The following is a 27709-nucleotide window of genomic DNA, read 5'->3' as shown; positions in this document are numbered from 1 at the left end:
GTTTTATTTGTACTTTGGATGTTCGAATAGTTTTGAGTTTTTATCTTTCTTTTGCTCTCTTTTCATTATTCATTACCTTGATTGACAAACTTCTACCTAAAATAGAGATAAGTATTTTATTAAAAATAAATGAATTAATATATTTTAATACAAAATTTTGTTCGATACTCATTATGATACAAATATGGTAGTTTAGTACACGTTCGTAATCTTAGCAACCATGAGATGAAAATTACTTATTTAATTTATTTATATATTTCGCGATTAAACTTTAGTCATCTAATTATAATATTAAAAAAATGTATTCTATGTTTATGTATAAAATTATACTATAAAATAAACTTTTTTGAACACACATGCACATTTATAATTGCACATAGTTTATCTCAAAGATGAATTTTGATCGATAAAAATTATTTGGATATCTCAACTATCAAATATGCATTTGGCCTTTGGCCATGCATCCTTAGTTGTGTTAACTGTAACAAATAAATTCAATTTGATCCATAAACTTTGTATTCCCTAATCCCTACCATTAGCGTAATCTACGTGCTCACAATCTTCATCCTTATATTTCTCTTTAAACCATGAAATAGTGGCTTCTCAAATAAGATAAAACACCAATACATACAGACACTTTTAATTGAATCTGCATTTCTATTGATTGATTTACTGAGAATTTTATTGTTGATTGCAGCATAGCAGGAATCTTGAAGCCGAGCTGCAAAAATGAGAGAACAATTTGGCCCACCAGAAAGGGCCGCTGTGAGACCAACTTCGCCCTTGACATTGTCTCGATAACAGAGAGAAGAGCGGGGCAGTGGGTGACGAAGGCGGCAAGGCTGGGGGGGGGGGCAGTGGCGGCAAGGCGGCGAATGCTACGAGAAAGTGACGGATCTGGGGCGCGAGAGATAGGGGGAAGGTGTGAAGACCAAAAAGAAGAGGAAGAAGAGAGAGAAGTACAACAACGGTGAAGGCAGAGCAGCACCGCAAGGGAGGAAGGCGCGATAGCGCGGCGGGTGAGGCGGCGCGACAGGCGGGACGAGCGGCGAGGCTGTGTGGAAGGAGAGCCGGCGAGGAAGAAGGATGGTGCTCTGGCAGAGGAGATGATTTCTACCGCCGATTAAGGATGAAGAGGGGGGGAGAGAAACTTGAGGGAGATGGAGGCACCGCATGTTGCATTAGGGTTTTAGGATATTATAATTTATTGTGTATTGTTTGGAATTTTTGTTTAATATTTAGTGGGCTTTTAGTGTGTTGGATTTTGGAGTATAATTTAGATTTCAAATAGTAGTATTATAAAACTAATGTAATCAATTTATAGTAGTACATCTTTCTATTAAATACAATTTTTAATTTGAATTTTTAATTTATTGGACTTTGTATATTATATGTATATATATATATATATAGAGTCCCATTATCCACAAATCCACTCTTAAAGACCGAACCACCGAACCTTACCAAATTAGGGCTTTTAGATCTAGTTTTTTATGGATAAGATACATAAATTTATAAATTATTTTCGCCTTCATCACGAGCCTATTTTAATTCATCCAAAGGTAAATAAGTCATACTAACATGTTACGAAGATTTAACTTCGTCCAGAATATATTACTTGATTCTAGTAGGTTTTTACTTCATTCCAGTACGTAAATGTGGTTTCGCCGTCGCGTGCCGTTCTTTCTCTCTACGATATCTATCACCACCGCCATGGCGCTAATATGGTTTAATAAACACATGGAATAATATAATAAATTATTGGAATGAAGTATGTGTAGAAGCATTTGAAGTTCTGCTGGAAAGAAGTAAAAATCTTATCCAATGAAGTAATAACGTTTCTGAATGAAGTAATAAACTTACTTGAATAAATTGCATATTTAAATGTTAATCAAGCAAAAACCCACGTCAATGAATTTGAATGAAGCATATGTTGAATCATTTCAAAACCTACTGGAAACAAGTAAAAACATGTTGTAGTTTCAATGTATTACGTACAGAATGAAGTAATAAACCTATACAATGAATTAAAATGGGCTAGTAATGAAGCAGAAAAAATTTTCACAGCAGCACATCTCATCAAAAATACTAGATCTAATGGCCCAGATTTGGTCTCTAGTTCGGTCTTTAAAATTGGTTCGACATTGATCACAACTCTCTCTCTCTATATATATATATATATATATATGGATGTATTCAAATCCTTTTCACATCTTTTGTCTTTTTTCCTTCTTAATCATAGCCCCACGATTTTGTCATCTGACGGTTAGATTAATGCCACGTGTCATTTAATAATGCACATTTTCATTCTAATAATGCACAACGGCTAATAATGCAACATTATAGACTAATAATGCACATTTTCATTCTAATAATGCACAACGGCTAATAATGCAACATTATAGACTAATAATGCATTGATCACAACCATCCAATTTAAGGATCCAAGGGCTGAGATTAAGAAGGAAATAGGACACTTAGGGTGCAAAGGAGCCTAACGCACCCCTATATATATATATATATATATATATATATATATATATATATATTTAAATTATTTTTTTCTATAAGTAATTAATTCCATATATATAGTTAGAATTGAGTTGACTTTGATTTACTATGTGTTAATGTCTTAATGTTAGATCGTACACTTGGTGTTACTTCTATTTCTCTTGAATTGTTTTTTATTTACTCATATTTCTATTCTTTTTACTTCTGAGAATTTTGAAATATATTTATATTGAATTCAACTGTGGCTAAACCAAGTAATTATGAAATACCAATTATAATGATACAAAGTGAAACTAAATTAATATCATTATCAAACAAAGAACAATATTGCATAACTTTAATTGTTGTTGTGTATAGTAATATACAATTGTATATATAATATACTCCCTCCGTCCTAATAATTCGTCACCATTTGACCCGGCACGTGTTTTAAGAAATGTAATAGAAAATAGGTTGAAAAAGTTGGTGGCATATAGTTTTATAATAAAATGTGAGTATGAATGAGTTAGTGGAATGTATGGTCCACTATCAAAAATGGTAAAAGTGAAATATGACAAATTTTTGAGGATGGACGAAAAAGGAAATAGGTGACAAATTTTCAGGGACGGATGGAGTATTAGTTTAATTAAATATGTTGAAATTACTTATAAATATATATTTATATTCAATATATATAATTTATAAATATATTTATATTTAAATTACTAGAAGTACACATAGTTATAATTGAGTTGATTTTTTTAATCGAAACTGGTGAACTATTTGATCCTTCAAATAGTTTGCTTTTTTTTTTTTTAATTCTTTTGTAAATAGTAGTATTAAATTTTTCTTTATTTGTATGTCTTATTCTATTTCATTCACACATCTCCTCTTTTGTTATTTCTTTTATTTTATACTACACTCATATCAAATATTCAAATAATATACAATCATCTGCTAAAATATGAAATGTTTCATTGAGTGTGGGTTGAGAGATTTATAATTATACAAATATTTTTTTATTGTTGTTTATAATATTATAAATACTTATTTTAATTAGTTCTTATTTTTAAATATATTTTTATACTTATTTACTCTATTTTTTTTTATTTTAAGTTGATATAGGTTTGTGTTAAAATGACAACTCCTCTTAAAATGACAACGTGACAACGCTTATACAGCAATATTATAAACGCTACACAGCAATATCCAACACGTTAGAAATATCCAACACGTTAGACAGCAATCTATAGATTGCTGTCTAACGTGTTGGATATTGCTGTTCAAGAAAAATTGCTGTTTAAAGGCTACAAAATTGCTGCCCGTCATTTTTGGTTTTTTTTTTTTTTTTTTGCCACGTGACAGCTTATTATTCGTCCACGTGTACAAATGATTGGCTAGAAATGGTGGTATGGTGTTCTTTTAAGGGGTGGTGGCACCCTAACATGCCCCAGTTGATATATCTTCATTATTTAAAAATATTTAAAAAAAATTTGCCCTATGTATAGCACAAATGTTAACACTAGTATAAAAAAAAGCTAGGAAATGTAGAAAGATTGTATATTTACAGGCAAATGACCCAAGTTCACGTGCATGATGCATCTAGACTGTTGTTGATAAAATTACGAGTTCAAATTATTATTTGAATGTTGCTGATACTTCATTATCGATCAGGGAAGGAATTGAATCTTCAAATATATTCTTCTAATTACTTCAGTTCTAAATGTGTTGAATAAAATGCATTCTATATCAAATTGTGCATCATATTCATATCCGAAAGCCCAAAACTGATCATTTTCAATGTCTAAGATTGTCTTAGTTTAAACAAACAGAATTTCTAGCTAACACATTTTAAAAAGCTACACTACAAATTACATTTAATGAGATACACATTTCATCAAGAACTTACAGCCGAAACTTGCATCAATATGACCATTTCCTAGTTGAAAATGGAGCTCAATGGCCAAAATCCGGATAATCTTGTGTTCTGAGGAAGAACAGCTTTGAAGATCGGTTAGTTGCGGTTATACAGTGCAGCAGAGTTTGGAATCCATGGACGCCAAGCACATGCAGAAGGCTTGATAACCAGTCAAAGGATATCTGCATTACAAAATAGGCACCACTTTCTTACTGCTCAATCCAAGTAGGCATCATTATATGAGAGTTTGGGGGTTATGATCAATAATTCTATGAAGTAACTACCTGTAATCCATCACATATTTCGATTTCCCTAGCCTTCCAAGTTGAAGGATGGTTTGCTTTCCTTGTTTCTATACTCACAACCAAAAACACACCAACTTAGTTTAATGAGCTGAAACAAGATCAAGAAAATGGGAAAATGCTGAAATCTTGAAGTTGAATTGAACTATCACCTCCATAGTTAGTTGGAAGTTCTTAACAGAGCTCTGGATTTTGAGTCCTGCCCTTCCTCTGTCTCTGAAGTCTAACTCGTACTGTCTCGTGAACTAAGCATCATACACAAAAAGGAAACCCTTTATAAAGAGAGAAAAGCAGTAATTGATGAACTGAATAAAGTTCATATACAATACATTTCCATCAAAATGATACCTTATTGTACACAGGGACCTTTGAGAATAGGTGATGAACTCTATCCTTGCTTTCCTCCCATTCTGTGGGCAATCCATTGATATGCTGTATCTATGAGGATATGATTTCTTGATTAGATAGTTCCAACAAGTTAAAGAACACTGTGATTCTCCGATAGCATCGTGTAAGAACATGAGATGAAACAAGATGGGAAACACTAAAAATTTAAAACCAAAGAGAGCGCAGCCCCAAAAGTAAGCACTACCTGATTTGTATTCTTTAGCTGCATAGATTGATGTTTTGGTATCCATGCTTTCATGCTTCTATAATTGCCACTCCATGTCGATACAGTAGCCATAAACCTTTCAATCAATAGTGTCAGCTATATGACCTCAAATTACATTACACAAAGAAAAAACAGATTGACATGAAGAAACTCAAAATTAGAATCAATGACTTACTTGACAGCAGCCAACAATTTGGGGGTTTTGGTTGAGGAGTTGGAATAGTGCCCCTACAACACATAAATCATCAAACTATCTCAGTTTCTGACCAACATAGCAATCGTAGAAGCTCATCAATTCCACTGACCTGATCCCATATATTGTACTTGGATCCAAGGATGTTAGAAGTGACTACCCCAATCAAGCTATCTTCTGATCGCCCCACGATGCCTCTTGCATTTTGAGCAACAATGAATTCCGACCTCCCTCTTCGCCTCCGGTGATGCGCCACTGCAAGTTTGCGGTTCTGCCTCCCCTTCCCTTCCTGAGGAGAGCATTAGAAACAAAAATAGTCACTCAACCCTGTGAATTAATCTTATTTTGCCTCTAATTGTCATTCTTCATAGTGAATACAGGACAGAACAATACTAAAAATCTAATCTTTGTGATTATCTCTACAACAGAAAATTGGAAATTCTGTAATAAATGCCATCTTACATTGGTGTATAGAGTGTATAAAGTTCCACCATCAAATCCATCGGGAGAAGACTCCTTCACTATAATGCAAGTACACCTCCCAACATCAACAGGCAAAGGCCTACACAGTAAAGCTCTGCAAAAACACAAACCCCACAAGTTTGAAATTGAAATCAAACCTTCTCTAAAAAACAGAGTCTTATTAATTGATTCATTAAAGCCACAACCAACCTGTTAGGCAAAGTCGACCATGACGACACAGGCGCAGATTCTGAGTCGGAGTAGTCCCACACATTGGCCGTGTTCGATCTTCCCGAATCGACCGGTTCCCAAACCTTGAGCCCGACGTTCGATTCGGGCTCGTGCTTCTTGATGCATAGCTGAAGGGAAGAGGGCTTCAGCAAATTCTCTCTCAACTGGGATTTGGGAGTCGGGAATTCTTTCAAGACGGGAACTTTCTCTTTCTCTTTCTCATCAGCGGCGTGTTTCCGGCCATCGTTGATGTTGGGGGAAGAGTTCTCTTTGTCGTCGGAGGCGGCTGCGTTGGAGTGTTTCTGGTCGATGAGGGGATTGCGGTAGAGAGAAGTGTAGGAAGACTGGAGAGAGATGGAGGTTTTGATGCAACCGGCCATGGATTTGGGTTGAAAATGTGGAGAGATGTGGGGTTTGTGGAAGTGATGATTGGGGGTTTGTCTTGTGCTTGATGCTATTAGTAATTAAGTAATGAGGAAACAACGGCTATTCGAATTTGAAATTTTGAATTTGGAAAGTGTGTGTTTCGCGTGATGACCAGCGGCAATTTTAAGGAAAATTCGGTTGGCGTGCAATGTGGATGCTCTAGTTATTTCATTTATTGTTTTATTTTGGTGAGTTATTTTTTGTTTCTTCATAATTTTATTGTATTAATTAAGTGGTTACAATATTTTTGTAGAAAAATGAAACTCATTCACAAGATAAAGATTAATTTTATTGCAAGACTCAAAATGAAAAAACAAAACTATTTTTTCATTGCCCTCAACTATCTCCTATTCAACGTTGGACCAAAAATACTACCCTATTTCTCGAGGTTCTTTACCACCAACATTGGAGTATGATTTTTTCTTCATCAGGCTTCTTAGCACCGAGATAAGAGCAATCAAAGCTATTTCCGTATGCTCTGAGCTGTTTACCTTAACACTTACCTGCCCCATTTTCCGGCTATTCATATTGGCATTCACAGACATTCTCGTGCCGTAGCTCACTCTGAAGTCCGACTGCACGTTTCCACCCAGCACGGTCTCTTTTCCGCAAGAGAGAATCGACATGGATAGATTCACTTTCTCGTCTCTCACAGGGTAGTCCTTCCCCTTCAGAGTGGCTTCAATGGTTCCTCCATAAGCCACTTGCCCGGCACCTGTCATCCCGCCAACGTTCATTTTGAAGTTCAGCTTCTTTTTGGTGAAGATGCTGTCTTCAATTTTAGCGCCATAGTAATACTTATCTCCGAAAGACATCACAGAGACACCACATTCAGCTATATTGCAGTTGGAGCTCTTTAGATTTGCGTTGCTTCGAAGTGTATAGATCAATTCCTTGCTGGCGGACTGGACATCGAGGCCTATGGCATAGATGGGCCCTCTAGGGTCTAAGAAAGCCGCTGTTGATTCACACTGCACATTGAAGTCTTGTTTGTCCTTGCTCATCTGTCCTGCAACGCAGGTAATCACATTCTTATTCACTTCAGAAGCTATCTCGAGGTTGATTCCATCAAAGCCTACATCATGGTCCCATCCATGAGGGTCCAGAACCGGCCTTGCCAGCAACTGGTCCCTTGTGACAACACAGCGGAATCTATGCACGGGGGAATCTGAATCAAAACTCGGTGGAATAGCCATTTCTGGGAGCTCAAATGCCTCAGGAGATCCTTCTTGTTCGTCGGGATTGTCATCAGACATCACAACATCATCTTTCTGCTTTCTTCTGATGCATTCTTCTTTCAGCTGTTTCTTCATGTAAAGGGTCTCCCTGTAATCCAGCTCATCAAGATAATCCTTTTTCTGAGAAGGGGTTAACTTCTGGAACTGAACTCCGCATAGAATACGGATTGGAGGTAACTGATCATAGTCATCTTCATCCTCCATGTCGGAGAGAGAGAGTTCATCAATTCTGCAATCTGCTCCATCGGGGCACTTGAGACGATGTTTAAGTAGAGACGAGAGCAGATGAGGTAAAGAAGGCAATCGAGTATTACCCGAAGGTCCCAACTGTATGCTGTCTTCAAATCGCAAAAGAGCATTAACATCACCAAGTATTTTGGTGCATATGCACAATAACATGAACTGGGACATCCATGCCTGTCCATTAGGAAGAACCTTTTTCCCAGTGTTATCCACTTTACAGTAAGGATGATTCTCCACCAAAATTACAGGATTTTCAAGCTTCGTATCAAATGTCGCCCTATGAATGTGGTGTTGTACCACCTGTTTGCAGTAACTGACGTATGAATCATAGCTTACAGGAAACCCGTTTTGACCTTCCGGGAGTGCTGCAGAGGAATGAGTCATAACAATTTGGGTGCTGAACCAAATCGCAGGACCGAGAATTTCTGTAACAAGCTTCAGTAGTGGAAAATCGCTACCACCCATGCGAATCACATCGAGGCGTTCAAAATACAAGATTACATCTGGGCGTGATCTACGAATAAACCGCTTCACAGAGTGCAGAATTTTCCGATTTTTAGAGTCAGAATTTGTTGAAGAAGGCAACAGTCCAGGAGTGTCAATAAAAGATATCTTCATGCCATTTACATTTCCCACAATCTCACGAACTTGATCAGTTGCAGGCCGAAATGCATCCGTTGCTACCTTTGATTCACCGAGGATGGAATTTATAGTGGAACTCTTACCAACCCCAGTTTTACCCAAAACAAGTATCTTAAGAGAGAAGTCCAGTTCTGGTAGGCCTATTTCTTCTTGCTCTGCAGCTATCATTCGAGCTCTATCACTTTTAAGGTTAGCTCTTTCTAGGTCAGATTCCCCTGCACGTATCATAGTTGCCAGGTGGATCCGATATAAAACTTTCGCCACTGTTAGATTATCTACCGATGGACCAAGCCGTCGGACAAGACGTAAAAATTTTACTTTCAGATCTTCAACCTTACCAAACGGGTTTAAACTTTTCTTCTCCCCATTGCTGCTGAGATTAGATCCAGAAGAACTTTCCACTTGAGATGGCAAATTATTCTGTTCCATCGGAATATCACTAGATGACTGAGGTGATTCAGTTGAAACCTGACGTGAAATGAAATTGGTATTGGTTTGAGTATAACCTGAAGCATGAAATAGCAACCAGCTGCTGTTAGACAACATCTCTATAAGCTAGTACAAATAAAAAAAATTATACAAAATGATTATATTTTAGCATCTGATCGCCAGAGTTTCTTATTGAAGGTCAACATCAGCCTACTTGAAGCATAGAACATGAAGGTGAAAAATGCATCCTTTTGATTTGATTACAAAAGAAATATAGTATAACTAAAATTAAAAAGTTCCTAACAAAAAGGAAAAGGAAATTCACAAGTAATGTGTAGTTACCATCTATCACATGCGATACACACAACAAAGTGGAGATTATATAACGAAACAGCATGCAATACCTCGACTACCAAGATCTTCATCCTGAGAGTCCTGTGACAAAAAGCTTTCAGATGCTGACAGTGGTCTGATGGCACCTACTGACTTTGATATCACTTGAGAGAAAACCCAATCCTTAATGCTTGTCATGACGACTTCCTGTCATTACAAATGAGTTTTTTAGTAAAATACCATGAGAGATGAAACCTTGCCAGGTACAGTCAGTCAAAGACTCAAAAGTGGTGAAGACAGCCATAAATGAACAGAATCACATATTTTCAGAAAAGCTTGATCAACCAATTTCAAATAAACATTGAACTCAAAGAGCCAAAGAATGTCAAGAGTTAATGTTATTTTTTGTTGAAGGAGACAAATCCAATAAAAGTTAAATCTTTGGCCTACTCGAAGCACCAAACACCATCTGTGTTAGTAGCAATCTATTGCATACTACACTGCTAATAACATATTAACATCTGGACCTCTCCATCTGTGGTGTATATCACCCACACCTTATAGCTTCAACAACACCAATGAACCCATGGGCTTCTCAGAAATTGAACCTTTTCATGGCTTTAACTTCATCCCTGAAGGAGGTTGACATAAAAGCCAATCTAAACTGCAAGGGAGTACTACTATACTAGACTCTTTCTTCTAGAAGTAGAAAGTAGCCTCTTCAAATTTCCTAACCAGGTTTTAGATGGTACAGGCTAACCACCTGCCCAAGAGTTCATATATCACTTCAAGTGAAGACTTTAAGTTAGTTCTACAACTAAAAATCTCAAAAAAACAACTCTGCTTCACAATCACCTTAACAATCGAGGAGTCTCTGTTTAAACCTCCAACCTTTGCCTCTACTAGATGTTCAGAAAATCGAACATCAACAAAGCAAAAGGTTCTTTATGAAATTTTTCATCGAGCCAGAGTCCGAGGTCAAATATTTGTTTCTATTTAGTATTCTAGCTTATTGGTTAACTATAGAACATAGTAGTATGTTGTTCCAACTGCAATTGAGTCCCACTGTGCATGTAAATAACTACTACTACTACTTCACGTATATATCAGAGGACTGATTCCTATTTTCTTCTTGTAAAATAAACAAGTTTGTCAAAATATCGAATCAACCCCAAACAACATAACAATACTATCAGATTAAAATATTTTAAAAAACAACTGAACCAAAATCAACTAAGTAGTAAAACGAAGTAGAAAAAACCAGTGTAAAAAGATTGATGTTTCTTCAAACAAAATTCAAATTCACCTTGAGGCCTCCAATAAACGAATATTCACCGCTCCAACGAGGTCAAACGAAACACACAGATTCGAGAATCAAACACAAGTTGCCCAAATTCCACCTATCCCATTGCGAGGGAATCAAAAAACAATAATTGCAGAACACGAGAAAGATTACTCAATTTACGAGATAGTAGAGTAGAGAAAGCGAGTATCCAATCGGATAAGAGCAGAGAAGGATGATGAAGTGTTGTATTTGAGCCATTAAAAACTTCCAATTCCCAACACTTTGCGCCTCGGCACATGGATTCTAAGTCAAATACCTCAAATGTCGTCTATGCCCTTATCGATTTCGTTTTCTTCTAGTACTACTATTTTCAAAGTGGAGTATGATTTTGTTTTACTGGAGTACTCCATAAATCATCATTGAGCTCCAATTTATGAAAAGATTTAAGATACTTTCTACTTGATTTATAGAGATGATTATTTTGAGTTTTTCGATTATAAAAATTATGATAGATGATTTTTTTATATATATATATATGAGTCATGAGTGTATATTAAGGTTCTAATTCTATAAAGAGCTCAAAAATTAATTATGAATTCTTAAAAGTGAGAATTTTTACATTAATTCACTCCTTTTACACTGCATGTACATATATAAAAATAGGGTCCTGTTAGGTTGAGATTTTTGGGCCTAATTGAGAATTGAGATGCAATCTCAGCCACTCATTCATAATTTTGGCTCAATGTCAACAGTGTCTAGTTTATGTCAACAAGGGGGTATTTATGTCATTTTCGCGTGATGTCAACTACAGAGACATTATGTCAACTACAATATCAACAACAAACGTTATTTATGTCAACTACGATGTCAACAACAAACGTTATATATGTCAACTACGATGTCAACATCAAACGTTATTACGTATAAATGATGTCAACAGCAACATTTTACGTATATAGGTCCATGATCAATTGAGATTTTTTAGGGTAATTGAGAAATGAGATGCAATATCAGCCACTCATTTTTATTAAATGAGTAGTCCAGATTTTGCCGCATAAAAATTATTTTTAGATTAGTTTGTTGAGAAGGTGGGAGAGAGAAGGCAGTTGGTGAGAGAGGGAAGGAAAAAAGAAACCCAAGCTCAAGAAACCCATCGTTTCTCCAAGTTGCTGCTCTATCAGAATCGACGCCGAAGCTGTCGTCAGTCCAGATCCCCTCTCCGTTTGCGTGAATTCAAAATGCCAGAGACGAAGGCAGAGGAGATTGACTCGCCGGAGGTGAAGCGGCCGAGGGAGGATCTGCTGGACAGAATCAACGAGGATTACGATCTCTGCACTTCCATCCACGACCTCGACTTGTTCATGAAGAGCTTCGATGAGGAAATCACTGCATCTCCCACTTCCGGTCACGGATCTGGAGCAACTGAGGAAGGAATCGTCGAATCGGCGTCGGATTGCGGCGAATCCAGAGGGGTTGAGGAAGGAATTGTCGAATTGGTATCGGATTCCGGCGAATCGTGGCCGGATCTAGGCTATCTGCTTGAGGCGTCCGACGACAAGCTAGGGATTCCACCTCCGACGGCGTCTCCGGCGAGGAAGGAGCTGGTTGGACTCGTCTGAGTTAGGATGAGTTTTGTGAGGATGAGCAGCTGAATAGCACAAGCTTAAGAATCTAATTAAAATCATGAAATTACCATTCTGCCCTTTCATAATAAACTAATCTAAAAATAATTTTTATGTGGCAAAATCTGGACCACTCATTTAATAAAAATGAGTGGCTGATATTGCATCTCATTTCTCAATTACCCTAAAAAATCTCAATTGATCATGGACCTATAAAAATAATACTACTATTAAATAGTGGTTTTTATAAGAGGCCAAGCAACACTTTTTTAAAAGGGAGTGAACTACAAAATTAGTACCCAGAAAATAGAGTTTGCATATTTTTAGTATTCAAAATTTACAAAATCATATTTTCAGTCAAAAAATTTCATAAATCTCAAATTCGGTCTCAATTTTTACTATCCTTGAGTGGTATATATGTCCATTTAGTTTAATTTGAGGACCAAATTTTTTATTTTTGAATATTTATAGGAGTACTTCTTTTGTGATTTTTTAGGGACAAATCTTTGTAGTATTATTAAATTTTTTTATATTATCTCAAAATAAATTATTTAAATCTTTGTAGTGTTATCTAAAAATGAATTATTTAAATCTTTGTAGTATTATTTAAATTATTACATTATAATTGGGAAATTAATATGCATTTGTAGTACTAGTATTTAGAAAGTATTGAAGGGTTATTTTTAAGCATTCATTTTTAGTTTAATGCTTGATTGCAACAATAATTCAAATTTAAAATAATATTTTTTTTCACTTATATGTTATAATGTTATACTCATCAAACTTAACAAATTTAAGATGAAATTAATTTTGGAGTACTATTGGATCTATTTGCTAATGTTGCTTGCTTCATTTTGAATTTGAGAGTATCAACTCTAATGTATAATTTAATTTCACTTAATGAAAAATTTAATGGTCATGTGACTCCTGTCTCTAGGTAGCACCGGAGCAGCACACTCTTATTTAATCAGGCTTAACATTATTGACTTTAAGATGTTTATTTAACAAAATAATTAGGACTCTTCTTTATGATCAATTAGGGAATCTTGTCTAAGTTGTTGGAAATATAATATTAGATGCTCTAATGGGTAGGTGGACGCCCTAAACTAATCTTGAGGCAAAAGCACATCAAATTTGTACTACTAATTTTATACATTTTAGTTACCTTTAATGATAAAATTAATTTAAATAATTCCTAATCAAATCAAATTTTGAACAATTTTAACTTTTAAGTCAAACGGTTTTGATCTTTGAACTCTATCTCAAATTGGTTGCATTAATTAAACTCTGATTAGTTACGATAGTTCATACTCCCTAAATAAATAAGCTTGACACAAATTTTAATATACAATTGATTAAGTAGAAAATAAAATAGGACACAAATACATAAAGATTAAGAGAGAGGGAGACAAGAATGAAGGAAAAACAGAGTTCTTAAATGAGTTGATCTCCAACAGAAGAAAGTTTGTAATAAGAGTATTGTTTGAGCTTTTCTGTATACCCACATCTAGTTAGTCTGATACTTCCCCACAGTAGAATTATCATTATGGGAAAACAAAAGAATCGAAACAGACCATTTATTTGTTTCTTTCCATGAACAGCAAAATCTGATCGAAACTAAGAATAACACCAAGGCTTCAATGGAGACACACACAATCTCCAACCAAAATGCCCATCCCGGCGTACCTGGTAACCCGAACTAACACCATCGCAGGAGTTATTTGGATGCAGCCCTTAGCACCCTTCACTGAACTAGCAGCATCCCAGCCTTATCCCGTTGCTCGAGAAAAATTCCACGCAGAGTGCACATGCAGATATCAAGAGAGCAAGGGCACATTTGATTCTCACCAAACAGGCTCAAGCAGCGCACGTACTTTCACTCACTCTGTAGTAGAGCATTTTCTGCACATAGAACATCATGTATCCTTGCGCAGCCCTGACAACGTCGTCATTTACTCGAGTTATCCAAGCGTCATCGCACTTGTACCATTGATTACCTAGTCTCAAATAAGTCACATAGTGACCAGCATCAAGTTTACCCGAGTGTGTAATCACAGCAAATAACTCAAACTGCGAAGAAAGTTCACTGGATGCCTCTTGTTCATCCCCATCATATGGGAAGATTCTGTTTCCGTACCTACTTCTGAGAATGGATGACGAGAGGTATGGCGCCATGTCCAGAGAAAATGGAAACTGCAAATAGCGGTCAACCTTTCTAGACATTTTACGGATTGGTGAATGCTCAAACCGCTTGATATGAAAGCAAGAAACCAGAGGAAGCTTTCTTATGGACATTTGTTTAAGCGATTCCTGTCTCACTTGACACTTCTGGCAGAAGAATTTCTGGTCAGACCCCAATCTCTCAGGTCTTGTGAAATGATCAAGGCACCCGACCAATGTAGAAACACCGGAATTCAGTGAATTTGCCTCCTTGTAGAGAGAATAGTTTGATTTTACAGATGCCATTTTTGTAGAACTGGCACGATTTGGTTCCAAGTCCAACGAAATATCTACACATGGATCATATGTCGTAGATGTGAAACCACAAGATGTGCACATGACATCAGATCTAAGGATGCCAGAAAATACACGGTGGGCAATACAACAATCTCCACTGCCTAGAGAGCAGAACACGTGTCAGTAATATCATCAGAGCAATCATGCATTCTTCACAGTTAAAAATACAACCTATGAACTGCAAAGGCATGTGAAGGTCACAAGCAGTAACCAAGCATGCTAGTAGATTTCACATTCGATGTAAACAATGTAGGATAATGGAACAAAGGGTAATTTACAGGAAAAACAAAGTGCTATTTTTCAAGAATCATCTGAGGCTATTAGTTCTTGCTCTTATTAGATGACTGAAACACCATGAGGCACGGCATCTACTGCCCAAATGGTTGTTTAAAAACTAAATTAGCTCATTTTCGAACTACAAAGGATATATAAGTCCTTTCTTAATTATAGCTAAATAATGGGCCCACAATGGAACAAATATTCCTCGTGAGAGAACTAAAAAGATACTTCAAGACAACACTCAAAAGTTTCAACTGGGGTGACTCTATCTAGTCCTATAAACTTACACCAACTAAATATTTTCTAGAAGCTAGGGCAATTTAACTAAGATACAGCAAGAATCTTGGACTACACCAAAATGTCTAGGTGTTTGGGCTGAAAGGGTTTGATTGCCATGTCCTACAGAAACCTTAGCAATGTGTGGATTCTTATAACAACAGAAGCTAAAGCAGCAAATTAAGTTGTGTCAAGCAAGGACCCTATGACGAAAGGCAAGTGCACCATAGAAAAATGAGACTTACAGGAGAGAAGCAGATGGCAAGCTCGCAGTTTGGAATGGCTCTAAATCTGACAGCACTTGCATATCAATGCCTAAGGCGACTGGAAAACCTAGACAAGTACCCTGCATTTAGAAATTGATGTTACTCAATCTGAAAGTACTTTGGGTTGCCTAGAGATACTAATGTAGTATGAGAGAGTAGGATGTTGAGAGGAAGTCAAGAACTGCCTAGCATATAATTCAATAAAACTCATTCATTCATCAAGATCACAGTCATTGCATTCCAAAAACAAATATACAAACTGAAAGAAAAAAATGCACTGGAACCAATGTAAGACAAATCCAAGATTACCTAACCATTTAACACACTATAAAACCATTTTTCCATGTTCCACTCGTATTGTTTTTCATCATGACTGAAAACTCAAGACAATCATGAATCTTTTATATCAAACAGAATAAGCTAAAAAATCTAGTAGAGCATAATGCTTAGGATTTCAACAAGACCTGAAGACCACAATAAAATAGTAGTAGTAGTAGTAGTATAAAATTTTCAACTTGTCTAGCTGCAAACGAACGAATGTATATCAAAATGGAAAGAGTAACAAGAATATTACTATTATTTAAATGTAAAAGAAGACAAACTTGTCCCTTGAAAGTACAAGAAGTGAAATGGAGCTGATTCAAAAACATGTGTAAGACATCAGGATTCCAATACAAACATCTGGTAAAATGGCAGAGTTTGTGCATAGGACCAAAAAGAAAAGGTTTCATTTTGTTTTATTCAGTTCAGGCCAAATTTTACGGACATGCACCATCACCTCTTAATTGTCAAGAGTTCACATGGCTTCACCGTAGCATCTTATCTTATTCAGGTCAGGTGAAGGTCTTACCTTGACTATGGGGCTTGCGCACATCTTTCTGCATCTTTTCATGAATGGTGTCAAGCATGGAAATGAGAAATTCATGAGCATCCTGTTGTTCATAACTCGCAAGGTTTGAAGCATGCTGCCACCAACTGTATCACAAAACACAGCCAGCATGAGAATGTGAATATAATCTAGCCTATCTGCTCAAAAAATGTGAGCTAAACAAGGACAGACACTCCAATTATTTAGCAATAAAGATACTAAAGAAATTGCAGCAACCAATAAAAATCTCAACTTGTAAAAACATCACCTACAAGAATCACTTCTTTCACAACCCGAATGACCAATATGGAGTATATAATAAAAGGCATAAACTCATTATGATTTTTTAATTCCTAGTTAAAGTTTAACTATGGGAAATGGAAATGGAAGCCTACGGGAGGTAATAATATATGCACGTTAACAACACTCTTAACCCTAAAGCAGACCTATGCAAGAATTTTGCTGGGCTATACGGCATCCGATCCCCGGAGAAGGCGGCCGAGAAAATGGCGTCCAAATCACACGCTAGACACAGCTGCAAATTCTTATTGTTGCCTTTAGCAGCATCGGTCTTGCGCGTGACGATGGTTCTGTTTTCTCTCTCGCAGTAGTACCGATTGTGCTTATCACTCAGGAAATAGTTCCTCAGCGGCGGCGTATGGAGTAAGGCCTGCAAAACGGAGTTCATGAAACAAGTATTCCCCAGATTGCTGAGTCCCCTCAGCCCCCACGGCAACACAGCGCCCCCTTCGATTCGACTCGGCGGCAGAGGGCTCGACTTCTCCGCGATCAACGCCAGCTCATTAAGATCGGGCGCCCAGGGTTTGTAATCCACACGCCTGCGCTTCCGCACGCTCTCCGTCGGGGGGAGGGGCCCGCCTCCGACGGCGGCGGCGGCTACCGCGGCGTCGAAGTCGCGGTCGTAGACCTGGTCCCTGCAGGCGAAGCAGAAGAGCTCGGCCCGGCCGACGTCGACCAGCACGTGGTGCGAGGCGTCCGCCGCGTGCGGAGGGGCGTGCTCGCCGCAGCCGACGGCGGCGCACGACACGCAGGCGAAGAGGCGGGGCGGGGCGCGGCCGCAGACGTCGCACCTGACGGGGGCGGAGATGGAGGCGCGGCCGGGGAGGCGGACGCGGATGCAGCCGCGGAATTTGAGGAAGGGGTCGGGGCCGAGGCGGGATCGGAGGTCGGACAAGTGGCGGCATGAGTAGCTAGGGTTTGGGGCGGCGGCGGGGGAATCTCTGAGAGCGATGGCGGATTCGGGCGGGTGTTGTGAGTCCTCTGAAATGGCGGTGAGGCGTTGCAACGACGACATTGCGGGCGGAGGGAGAGCTGAGAGGAAGAATCGAAGGTCAAAGGAATGGCATGAAGTAGGAAATGGAGGAATGGGTGAATGAGCGAGTAGTGATTCAGATCTGTGGGAGCATTGAAGTAAGAGTGAATCACAGTAAAATTAAATTAGGGCGTTGGTGTTGTAATCAGGAGTTGCAGAGTTTGGGCGGGCGGGGGGGTGATGGGGGTAGGTAGCTCGTCCAATTAGTTAATAGGCTAAGGAATTAGGATGACGTTTCCTTTGTAAAATATGACTACGCAATTTCATGGAGAAATTACACTAGATTTTAATTTTTTAATTCAAATATTGATAAAACTTTGTGTATGTATAATATAATTTCCACCGTTTCAAACAGAGAATAGTGTGAAACTCATATTAGTATATGAAATTAATTTATAGTACTTCAAAACGACGTGTCTGAATTTACTTACTAATTATTCAATTTAAATTGTTACAATAATGTTTAGGGTGGTACAGAGTAAATCCTATCCTAATTATTCCCTCGGTCCAATTTAAGATTCTATCTTTCCACTTAAAATATTCAAATTTTAATATGTGAACACAAATTCCTCTTATTCTCTCTTTACTAAAATATTCAATCACTCTTTTAAATGCGATAAAGAAAAATACTTATTTAGGTATGTTACAACATGTACAAGAGCACTCACAATAAGGATGCAGTGCGCGGGAAGGGCAGTGGAACGGCAGTCGGCGGGCGCCGACTAGAAGGGCAGGGGTGGGGATGGGACAGCGGTCGCTCGGCGCTCGCACGACACCTATTGCACGGATCCGACCACTATCCACGTTTTTTATTTATTTTTATTTCAACTCTATATATACAACTCATTGCACTTTATTTTATTTACAGCTCTCATTCTCTCGAGTATATTTTTTTTTTGATTTATACTAGAGTTTATTATTATTATTATTGAAGTACGTTTGCATTTTTCTATGTTTTTTTTTCAATTAATTTCATTTTTATTATTTTAATATTTGATAAATACCAGTTAAAAAAAATTAAATAATAAGGCCATTACGAGGGCTATGAGGCTGGGAGGACCTTGGGAGGGCCGTGTATTTAGCTGATGATGTAGCATTTGGTAATTATGGGAGGGCTATGCTATTGTGATTTGTGAATGCTCATTAGTCTAAACTTGCTATAAATAATTGGTTATATTGATTAATAATAAATATTATTTTCTCCATCTCATTGAAAGACGTGCACTTTTGTTTTCACAAAAATATGGACATTTTTATTTACGAAAAGTTATCCAAAACATATTACTTTTATAATACATATCAATTTATTTAATCTACCGTAACAACTCATTAAATAATACTAATATGATCTCCCTATTAACTAATATTATTTTAACTACCCTTTACTCATCTCTCATACTTTATTCATTTAAAATTAATTCTAATTTCATTTTAAATACACATTTTTATAGACATAGAGGAAATAATGTTTATAATCGGAATTTGATTTTTACCATTTAAACAAAAATAAATTACCTCGTGGCTTTTCTTCTTCACCAAGCGATTTAGTAGTTTTAGGTGATCCCTTCCAATTTCTAATGCTTTTTGTTGTTGCGGTACCATTGCAGATGCTCTAATTCTTCTTCTCAATTCCGTCCGACGCCGTCTCCCTCGCCCACCGCTTCCCATCGCTTCTCGCCGCCGTCGCCGAGTATGCCCTTATCTCTTTACTACTATTACTCTATACCTTGGTACAAAAGGAATCTATCGAGACCTACAATTGCTTTTATACTTCTGAACGCTTTTCTATTTTCAGTTAAAATCTTTCATAATTATGGAATTAGATTTAGATGATTAGATCTGAGATGATGATTGATTGATCACTACACCACGCCTAAATATGGAAGAACGATTATCATGTGATCAGTAATTGAAACTAAAAGTGTGGAAGATATTTTAGCGAAGTGTGTGTGGAAAATGCGACAGATTGTCTTGCTTTTTGACATGTATAGATATAGATTGTGAAAATCAATTAAACGCCAATTTCCTTTATGAAAAACGTTTGGTTTAAAAGTGCAGGGTATCAACCATGGTGCGAACATCTTGTAGCTCATTGTAAGCTGATGATCCTTAATTTAGTGAATAATATTGATGATAATAATTGTACAACTGCAGAATATTGCTTCGGCAGACATTGGGTACAAAGAACTATACACATTGGATTAACATGGTGAGAATCATGGAGTACTTATTTTCTTTGCTGTTTGTGTTTTTGTTTGGTTTTCCATTAAAGTGTTTGCTATTTGACTCCTAATTAAACTCAGATAAAGCATTTATTCTTGTTTCTTAGTAAGTTTATTGCAGCAATTTACAGAGGACCCCTTATTTTCTGTTTCCTTGAATGCCTGGGAACTTCGTTCTCATGTTTAATTACATGTTAATGATCACTTGCATGAAATATAACGCTAATGTGCGATGACATGCCAAATGCATAACAAACTTTAAAGTGTGTGTTTATCCGCATCTAGACTACTTTAAGCTGTAACCAGCTCCCCTCATCTGTTGCCTTTTAACAACTGGTAAATATTATATTTCAAAGTTTTTTAATCCACGTACATAGATCTATATTTGTATCAGGTAAACAGAAGGAATCTCCTGGATTGAGTGACATGACACTTAACCATACAGTGATCCAGAATTATATGATTGGGAGAAAAACTTATGCTTCTTTATAGAACTCGTTCTCTGTTGTGTTCCTTAGAATTCTTTTCAAATGTGTTGATTCTATTTTGTAAGCAAGTCGATGGGAATGATCTGATTATCACCTGTTGATGATATTTATAATCATCTCTGCTGGTTATTTGGTCTGGCTAATGTTGTTTTGGAGATGATATTGCTTTCTATTTCATTATATTCATTTGTGTGGCATGGAGATTATAGGAGCCTACCTGTTTGTTCAGGCTTTCCTCTGGGCTTTTAGTGTATGAAATTATGGATAACCACTGGAGTACCAAATTACGCACGCAAATGCAATGAAAAAGAGAACTGAGGGAGTTCATAATCTAAAATGTGTTTTTATAACCATACTGTTTTCTAGAAATATAAAGTTGCTACTGAAAATGGTTTTCTTTCTTTGAAGGAAATCTTCCTTTTCTGCTTACTATCTTTCTCATCTTCTTGTTCGATACCATTGGTAAATTTTATTTTATGTGTGGCACTTTGGGGGTGGAAATGATATTGCAGGTATACCACTCCAGTTTCGTTGACGTTGAAGACATTTCTAAAGCATGTGGTTGCCCTCTACTGCCCCTAAAAAGCCACATTAAAGGACCAGCTCCAGTCTCAGAACAAGGTCAGGATCACCCTTATTGCTGAAAATTGTCAAACTGAATGTATTATAATCAACTGTATTTTGTGTTGTGCGCAGATAGCACTGATATTGTGGATGAGGCGATTACATTCTTTCGTGCCAATGTCTTTTTCAGAAACTTTGACATTAAGAGTCCAGCTGATAAGCTTCTTATCTACTTAACATTCTACATAAATCTTGCTCTGAAGAGGCTAGAAGGCTGCCGGACATTGGCTGAAGGAACTAAAGCAATTATCAATCTTGGACTGGAAAAGGTCCCTGTGCCCGGGGAGCATGGATTCCCATTTCCAGGACTATTTTCACAGCCACAGTCTGAAGATGAAGCAGGTAAAATAATGTCATGCAGCACAATGAGGCATATCATGTGAATCTTGTTTATTAGGCCAGATTTAGAGATATTATCTTACTGCCCTCTTTCCTTCCTTTTAGTATTCCTTATGCCGTCTTCAAAGAAATCTTCTAATCATATCTGATATCACTGTGTCTGAACTTCTATTATTACATAGTGGTTTGTAATGCTGCCTCTGATCTTCATCCTTGTACTCCATCTAAGATTGAAAAGGGAGGTTTTGGTCTCACAAGATGTTACTTATCTTTAAAAATACCCTATGAACAAATATTGAATACTGAGGACTTAGACCGAGATGTTAGAGTTTAATTTTGGTGAATACTGGCAGGTTGCATGCCATACATTTATTTTGCTTACTATGTGCCTGAATCATTTTTTGGAATTCTATGACATGTGAATGCAGAGCTCTTCAGAAATTACTTGAAGCAGATACGCGAAGAAACAAGTGGAAGATTATTGAGTGTGGCGTATCGATCCAATGGAACTCCAAACAAATGGTGGTTAGCATTTGCCAAAAGAAAGTTCATGAATGTCATCACACCATGAACAGAGGCAACGACAGCACAGCAGACTCAACTAGTAACAATCCATGTGTTTCTAGGTGGAGTTACATGGCCTGTTTTCCATGTGATCATGTGTTGGTTTCTTTAATGAATTATTTTGTTAGATAGTAAAAATGTAGCTTTAGCCATACACAAATAAAGGAGAGCCATGTAGAAACCTGTTGAGATATATTGCAGACTTTCTTAAAGTTCATTGTAATTGATTACCAACATAATTGATCTTCTCTCCTTGGGTCTTCTTTATGAGTTTGTTATTTGTTTGTTTATTTTTTTCATATGATGATCTTTTGGTTTGAGATATGGAAAATTGTGCTGCTTTGATGCGTCGATCACCGTTTTGCAGCTAACGCCACTGACACTGCTGCCCCAACCTCCGCAATGCAGCCGTCGAGCCTTGCCCCACACCACTTTTGCGGCCCTGTAAGTTCATGGCGTTGTTGACCCAAAAAAACTTTTAAAAAATATTTTATCCTACTGACTACTAGTCTTGCTTCAACTTTTGCAGACTATGATGGCATAATTTGGTAGAAATTTTCTCTTTATTATAATATTGCAATTGCCTTAAATCAACTTTTCCAAAATATCTATGGTCCCAATCACGAATCTTAAACATTGCCAACCTGAAATTAATTGAGGCCAAAAGAGAACACAGCTGTATTTGCTTATATTTATAATCTTTTGGGGAAGAAAATGGTTTGCTGAGTTGGGATGTAGGGTAAGGGTATTACTACTAAAAGCTACGGACAGCGCCCATCCATGCTAAAATGTGAACATTCATGTTCATTTCTGTGTAGTCATTGATTGTGTCGTTATCTAATTTTTCAATCTAGTGGAGCAAGTTAGTTATAACTTCTTTCACATGTCTCAAAAAATAAAAAACTTTTTCCCAACAAGTTGCAGTGTTTATAACCGAAGACATTCCAGGAATGGTTGAGTATAATCAAACAACTTTGGAAGCACAAACTTGGCAAATCAAAGTGGAATAAATCACTTCACATCAACTATAATTCACAATTCACATCAAGTACAATTCCTACATGTCAAGACTATCCTAAAAAGAATACAATACCAAACAAAATTTCAACCCCAACTAACATTCTTTCTTTCTTCTCTTAATTTTGGGCATATATTGTACAAAGAATCCTATAATTTCATATGCTACACCAAATTGGACTTGGTCAATTTAATCTCGTGCCAGAGATGGAAACCTGGGAACACACCTGCACACTAAATCAAGCTTGAGAACGATGACGTCAGCATGTACGGGGCGTTCGCTATAGGGCTGCGCTGGCAAGCCAGCTCGTGGATGTCTCTAACAATGTCGAACACTGCATTTGGCTGCGCGAGTCTCAGTGCGTTCTCAGACATTTTCATGAGCTCGTCTTTCTTTGTGCTGAACCATTCTGCCACAATCTTCGCTGTTTCCTTGGGCTTCCTAGTGAACATGCCCGCCCCATTGTCAACTACATACGGAACGTTTCCTTTCTCCTGTTGTTACCATGTGAAGTGAATGTAGATGAGTTAGGGGAGGTTAAAATTAAAGAGGTGAGATTTCGTTTAACCTACCTGTCCAGGAATGTAGTCGTTTAGAACGATGGGAAGGCCTCGTATCAATGCCTCTGCAATGGTGCCCGGTCCGGCCTATAAAACATGGTAAATTTCTCATTAACAATGAGGCGATGAAAGGGGTGTACTAGAGTCATGATATGAAAGTATAAAGTTACATACTTTAGTGATAATGCAGTCACAAGCACCCATCCATTTCTGCATCTGCTTCTCAAATCCTCTAACCTACATTGTAGTATAACTTCGGATAAGTTTTTGTCGAAACTTCACTAACCTTAGATTCTTGAAGAAGAGATTCAGTTACCTTGACTGGAATTTTCCATTCGGTGGACTGTAAGGTGGCGGCTAGATCTTGATTGCGGCCACAGATGATTATGAGCTGCCCTATTGGCCTCTCGTGTTCTTTATCGAATAGTGACTCTCCAAGAGCAAATGCTGTCTTCTTCACAGGGCCCATCCCCTCTCCGCCTCCCATCAACAAAACGGCTGGCAGCAGCGGATCCATCTCAAGCTCGACTCTCAAATCATCCTACATCGAAGAAGAGTTCAAGAAAAAGGAAATGAAACAAGAGTTCGTCAACATTACCCTATGACTGGAAAATTTTAGGGGAGGTCTAGTCCACTCTAAAAATGTTAGGACTTGACTGCAAGAGTTCGTAGATTGGGTCGAATGTGCAACAATGTCTGAGGTTTGTAATTTAATCAGCAGATTATCTCATGTAAAACCGCTACCTTTGATAGAATTGCTCTGCAGAAGGAAGGCCTAATGGGCAAGCCGTATACGCGAGTTTGAGATATGTCTAGGCCATCTAGCACCGCCCTCTTTGCTACAGCCTCTGAGGGGCAGTACAGTCGATCCACTAATGGATGAAACCTTAAAGAATATCCCATATCAGTAATACAATCGTTGAGTCCTCGGCTCCAACAAATGAAATGAGGTCCTTACCATGTGCGGTGGCAAGTGCTGAGGTCAGTAATAACAGTTACAAAGAAGACCTTTTTCTGCAGGCCTTGCCATTTGAGCACCCATAGCGGAATGTGCTGCATGAGCGGGTGAACGCTTATAATGATATCGGGTTTGTACTCCATTAGGCCTGCCTCTACCTCCCTTGCAAACCACAAAACATGAATTATCAAGAAACTGCAAATGAAAATGGATAGGAAACTACATAGCTAAGTGTGGTCATCAAATCAATTTCAAGAACAGTCTACCAACTTTAGGGCATGATGAGTGGACTGATCTAAATTCGAGACTGAAAGCTAAAGAGGGATTAATAGGGCAGAGGCATTCGTACTTGGCATAGAAGGCAGCAATAGCTGCAAGATAGATGGAGTGTATCCATCTCGGAGAAGTTCCATGGAATGCAAATTTCCAAAGCTGGACGTGTTTGACCATGAACTTGTACTGCCCCTCCATATCATTTAGTGGCCACCCAGTATACTCCTTCCACACATCTTTCACGTATATCTGCATATGAATCATTCAAATGAATACATTAAAAAAATATAATCCATTTTTGGCTTTTACACTACACATACAAAAGGTCTTTTTAAGACTACGAAATTCAGCATGCTCTACCCAGGAAACGAAAAAACAGAGATGATCACGACGCATCACTATATGATAAATCGACCCACATCACAATCAAGACAAGAACCATCCATGAGTTCCAAACCTCTTTTTCTTGGCATTGAATTTCAATAACCATCTATATAGTTCATCATAGAATATCAAAACGACTAAAGGTGGGATTTTTAGGAAATGAATCACATAAAGATTGTTAATCATTCTCACCTACAGACGTATATAAACAAGAAACATGACAAAGGCTATAATCTTTTAATTCCCATGGCCTCAAAACATAACTTCTACAATCAAAACCAAACATCCAACAACACATACATAAAATGGCAATTTGAAAAGAAAAAAAGGCTAACCCTGTATTCATCGCCGTATTCGAGCTGGAAGGCGTCCCTGATGGACTCGGCGGAGGCACGGTGGCCGCCGCCGGTATCGCTCATGAGAATGAGGACAGTCTTGGCCCTCTCGGCGCCAATCTGCTCGAGCTCCATGTTTCCATCTTCATCATCATCTTTTTCGGTGTGTTTGAGCCTTTTGTAATTGGTGGCGCCCCCAAATCCGTACACCCCAACTCTTTCGAAAACCTTGTTTATGGCATTCGAATCCTTGGTTGAATCCGCCTTCACCATCATATCTATATATACAAAATATATATAGATATGGAGATTTCTCTATGTATATACAATTTTTTTTTATCAGAGGTTAGAATTGAGTAGACAACAACTTTTTCCTACAAGCCAAGAAAATATCAGACATTTAATTTGTGAGCAAATTCCTGTCTTTCCAGCGGAAAATTGGTGGGAGAAGCGGAGGATGAAAGTGGCATTTTATTTGTTTAATCTATTTTTTTGAAAAGGAAGAGACTTTTGTGCAAACGGACAAGCTTGAAGCAACAAACTACATCTGGAAATCCAAAAAAATCTCAAAGATTGGATTTTTACTGCAATGAAACTCCTGCTCCTGCGATTTCCTAAATGAAAGTGAGAAACACAGAAAGAATTGATTCCAGGGAGAGACAGAGAAAAGAGATGGGCAATTGGAGGGTGGGAAGTGTGAGATGGCAAAGAGGTTTGTTTTTGTCTGACGGTTAAAAGGATCGGCAGCTATTACCGAACAATTTTTATTTGTTGGTTATTCAATCTGAGCCGTTGGATTCAGGAATTGGCATCTGTTGAGACTTGAGAGGAATGTTCGGAGTGGGAGATTCGATTCTAGTTGCTGAGGTTGGAGTGATGCGGGCCCCACCCTTTTATTACATTTCAAACAGTTGTACTTGTATTGAATTGGCGATATCATTACATATCATTATTTTATTTCATTGATTATGTGTACGCAGTTTAGCACAGATTTTCTGCCGTATCATTTCATAATTCATTTAACTTTTATATTGTCACATTACATGTACCAAAGAGAGGAAATTTTATAATTATGCCAGTTATCATAATAAATATATACTCCTAGTATGTAATTCATTATTATATTATAAAATAAAAATAGCCATTTAAATCATTTAATTTGATTAATTTCTAATCCGTTACATGAAGTTTAAAATTGAAATATTAACAATGGAGTTTCAAATTTTCGTAATATTGTCTAAACTATATACAGAATGACATCTTTAAATATAAAGGGGACAATTGGGAAAAAAAACTGAAACTTCATAAATTAATAAAATTATAGGGAATGGACAAAATTTGATCAAATTTCATAATTTGAATGTCTATTATACCGATAAAATATTAAAAAGGATAAAATAAAAAATTTCATCGTTTTACTTTTAAATTTGGACATTTGTTGAAGAAAAAAGCAAAAACAAAATAAAGAACTTAACATAAGGAAAGAAGAATAAAATTACAATCGAAACAAATATTCCTTTGAGAGTTAAAATATTTTACTATTATTTGCAATTTATATTTTTCTTAAATTACGTTGAACAAGTTATCTTAAATTAACTTCAAGACCTAGGTTCACCTCAATATATTTTCTATTTTCTCCAATGCATACGCAACTCAATGTTTCTTTCAAGTTAACTAAGGTGTGCAATTTTATTCAACTAATTCTGGGCATGATGAATTGGAAGTTACGGTTGCACTTAGCATAGGATATGTATCTCCATATGTAAAGAAATTTCCTTTTAAGTGTATTGCTTACATATTAATGGATCCTAAAAAAAGAATATACATTAATGATGACGTGTTTGGAATGTAATATGTATATTTAAGAATTAGTCAATCATTTGTCGAGAAAAATTGATAAACACAACTTAAGCTAGTTTAGCTATACATTAACTATTAGGTTGTCTCCGGCGGCGCCCCTCCCATTCGCCCCTCCCAC

At 37.2% G+C, this 27709-nt stretch overlaps 5 protein-coding genes across 7 annotated transcripts; 1 reads left to right on the top strand and 4 right to left on the bottom strand.

The window, feature by feature from the left end:
• Positions 1-4256: 4256 nt before the first annotated feature.
• Positions 4257-6760, bottom strand: TLP8 (tubby like protein 8). Its single transcript, XM_048086563.2, has 9 exons — positions 6189-6760; positions 5979-6093; positions 5629-5805; positions 5499-5551; positions 5303-5399; positions 5059-5148; positions 4863-4955; positions 4693-4760; positions 4257-4590 (listed from the first exon to the last, which is right to left on the bottom strand). Exons 1-9 carry the CDS (start codon positions 6587-6589, stop codon positions 4515-4517), a joined length of 1170 nt encoding a protein of 389 aa, XP_047942520.2. The 5' UTR covers positions 6590-6760; the 3' UTR covers positions 4257-4514.
• A 142-nt stretch (positions 6761-6902) lies between these two features.
• LOC148926899 (translocase of chloroplast 90, chloroplastic-like) lies at positions 6903-11157 on the bottom strand. Of its 2 annotated transcripts, none has more exons than XM_089058986.1 (3): positions 10827-11157; positions 9592-9727; positions 6903-9271 (listed from the first exon to the last, which is right to left on the bottom strand). In XM_089058986.1, the coding sequence occupies exons 2-3, from the start codon at positions 9610-9612 to the stop codon at positions 7007-7009; spliced, it is 2286 nt and encodes a 761-aa protein (XP_088915112.1). In that variant the 5' UTR covers positions 9613-9727; positions 10827-11157; the 3' UTR covers positions 6903-7006. The 2 variants fall into 2 exon arrangements, with proteins under 2 accessions (XP_088915112.1, XP_088915111.1); XM_089058985.1 differs by having other exon boundaries at positions 6903-9264; positions 10827-11155.
• Positions 11158-13842: 2685 nt separating this feature from the next.
• Positions 13843-18127, bottom strand: LOC125187478 (ubiquitin C-terminal hydrolase 22-like). The gene is made up of 3 exons (XM_048084076.2): positions 17080-18127; positions 16616-16740; positions 13843-15045 (listed from the first exon to the last, which is right to left on the bottom strand). Exons 1-3 carry the CDS (start codon positions 17946-17948, stop codon positions 14285-14287), a joined length of 1755 nt encoding a protein of 584 aa, XP_047940033.1. The 5' UTR covers positions 17949-18127; the 3' UTR covers positions 13843-14284.
• Positions 18128-19464: 1337 nt separating this feature from the next.
• ARPC3 (actin-related protein C3) lies at positions 19465-22723 on the top strand. 2 transcript variants are annotated; one of them, XR_007170615.2, is made up of 6 exons: positions 19465-19656; positions 20121-20175; positions 21189-21297; positions 21373-21642; positions 22068-22265; positions 22571-22723. XR_007170615.2 is itself a non-coding variant. In XM_048084078.2 (5 exons), the coding sequence occupies exons 2-5, from the start codon at positions 20173-20175 to the stop codon at positions 22208-22210; spliced, it is 525 nt and encodes a 174-aa protein (XP_047940035.1). In that variant the 5' UTR covers positions 19466-19656; positions 20121-20172; the 3' UTR covers positions 22211-22470. The 2 variants fall into 2 exon arrangements, 1 of the variants encoding a protein (XP_047940035.1); XM_048084078.2 differs by lacking the exon at positions 22571-22723 and having other exon boundaries at positions 19466-19656; positions 22068-22470.
• Positions 22724-23191: 468 nt separating this feature from the next.
• LOC125187479 (monogalactosyldiacylglycerol synthase 2, chloroplastic-like) lies at positions 23192-26469 on the bottom strand. Its single transcript, XM_048084077.2, has 8 exons — positions 25732-26469; positions 25089-25261; positions 24740-24901; positions 24526-24667; positions 24098-24322; positions 23956-24018; positions 23794-23868; positions 23192-23715 (listed from the first exon to the last, which is right to left on the bottom strand). Exons 1-8 carry the CDS (start codon positions 26005-26007, stop codon positions 23455-23457), a joined length of 1377 nt encoding a protein of 458 aa, XP_047940034.1. The 5' UTR covers positions 26008-26469; the 3' UTR covers positions 23192-23454.
• Between the last annotated feature and the right edge of the window lie 1240 nt (positions 26470-27709).

The sequence above is a fragment of the Salvia hispanica genome, chromosome 5, assembly GCF_029641045.1.
Source record: "Salvia hispanica isolate PSC_SH4W2 chromosome 5, Shi_PSC_v1, whole genome shotgun sequence".
Taxonomy (NCBI): domain Eukaryota; kingdom Viridiplantae; phylum Streptophyta; class Magnoliopsida; order Lamiales; family Lamiaceae; genus Salvia; species Salvia hispanica.
This window is presented reverse-complemented; position numbering and strand designations above follow the sequence as displayed.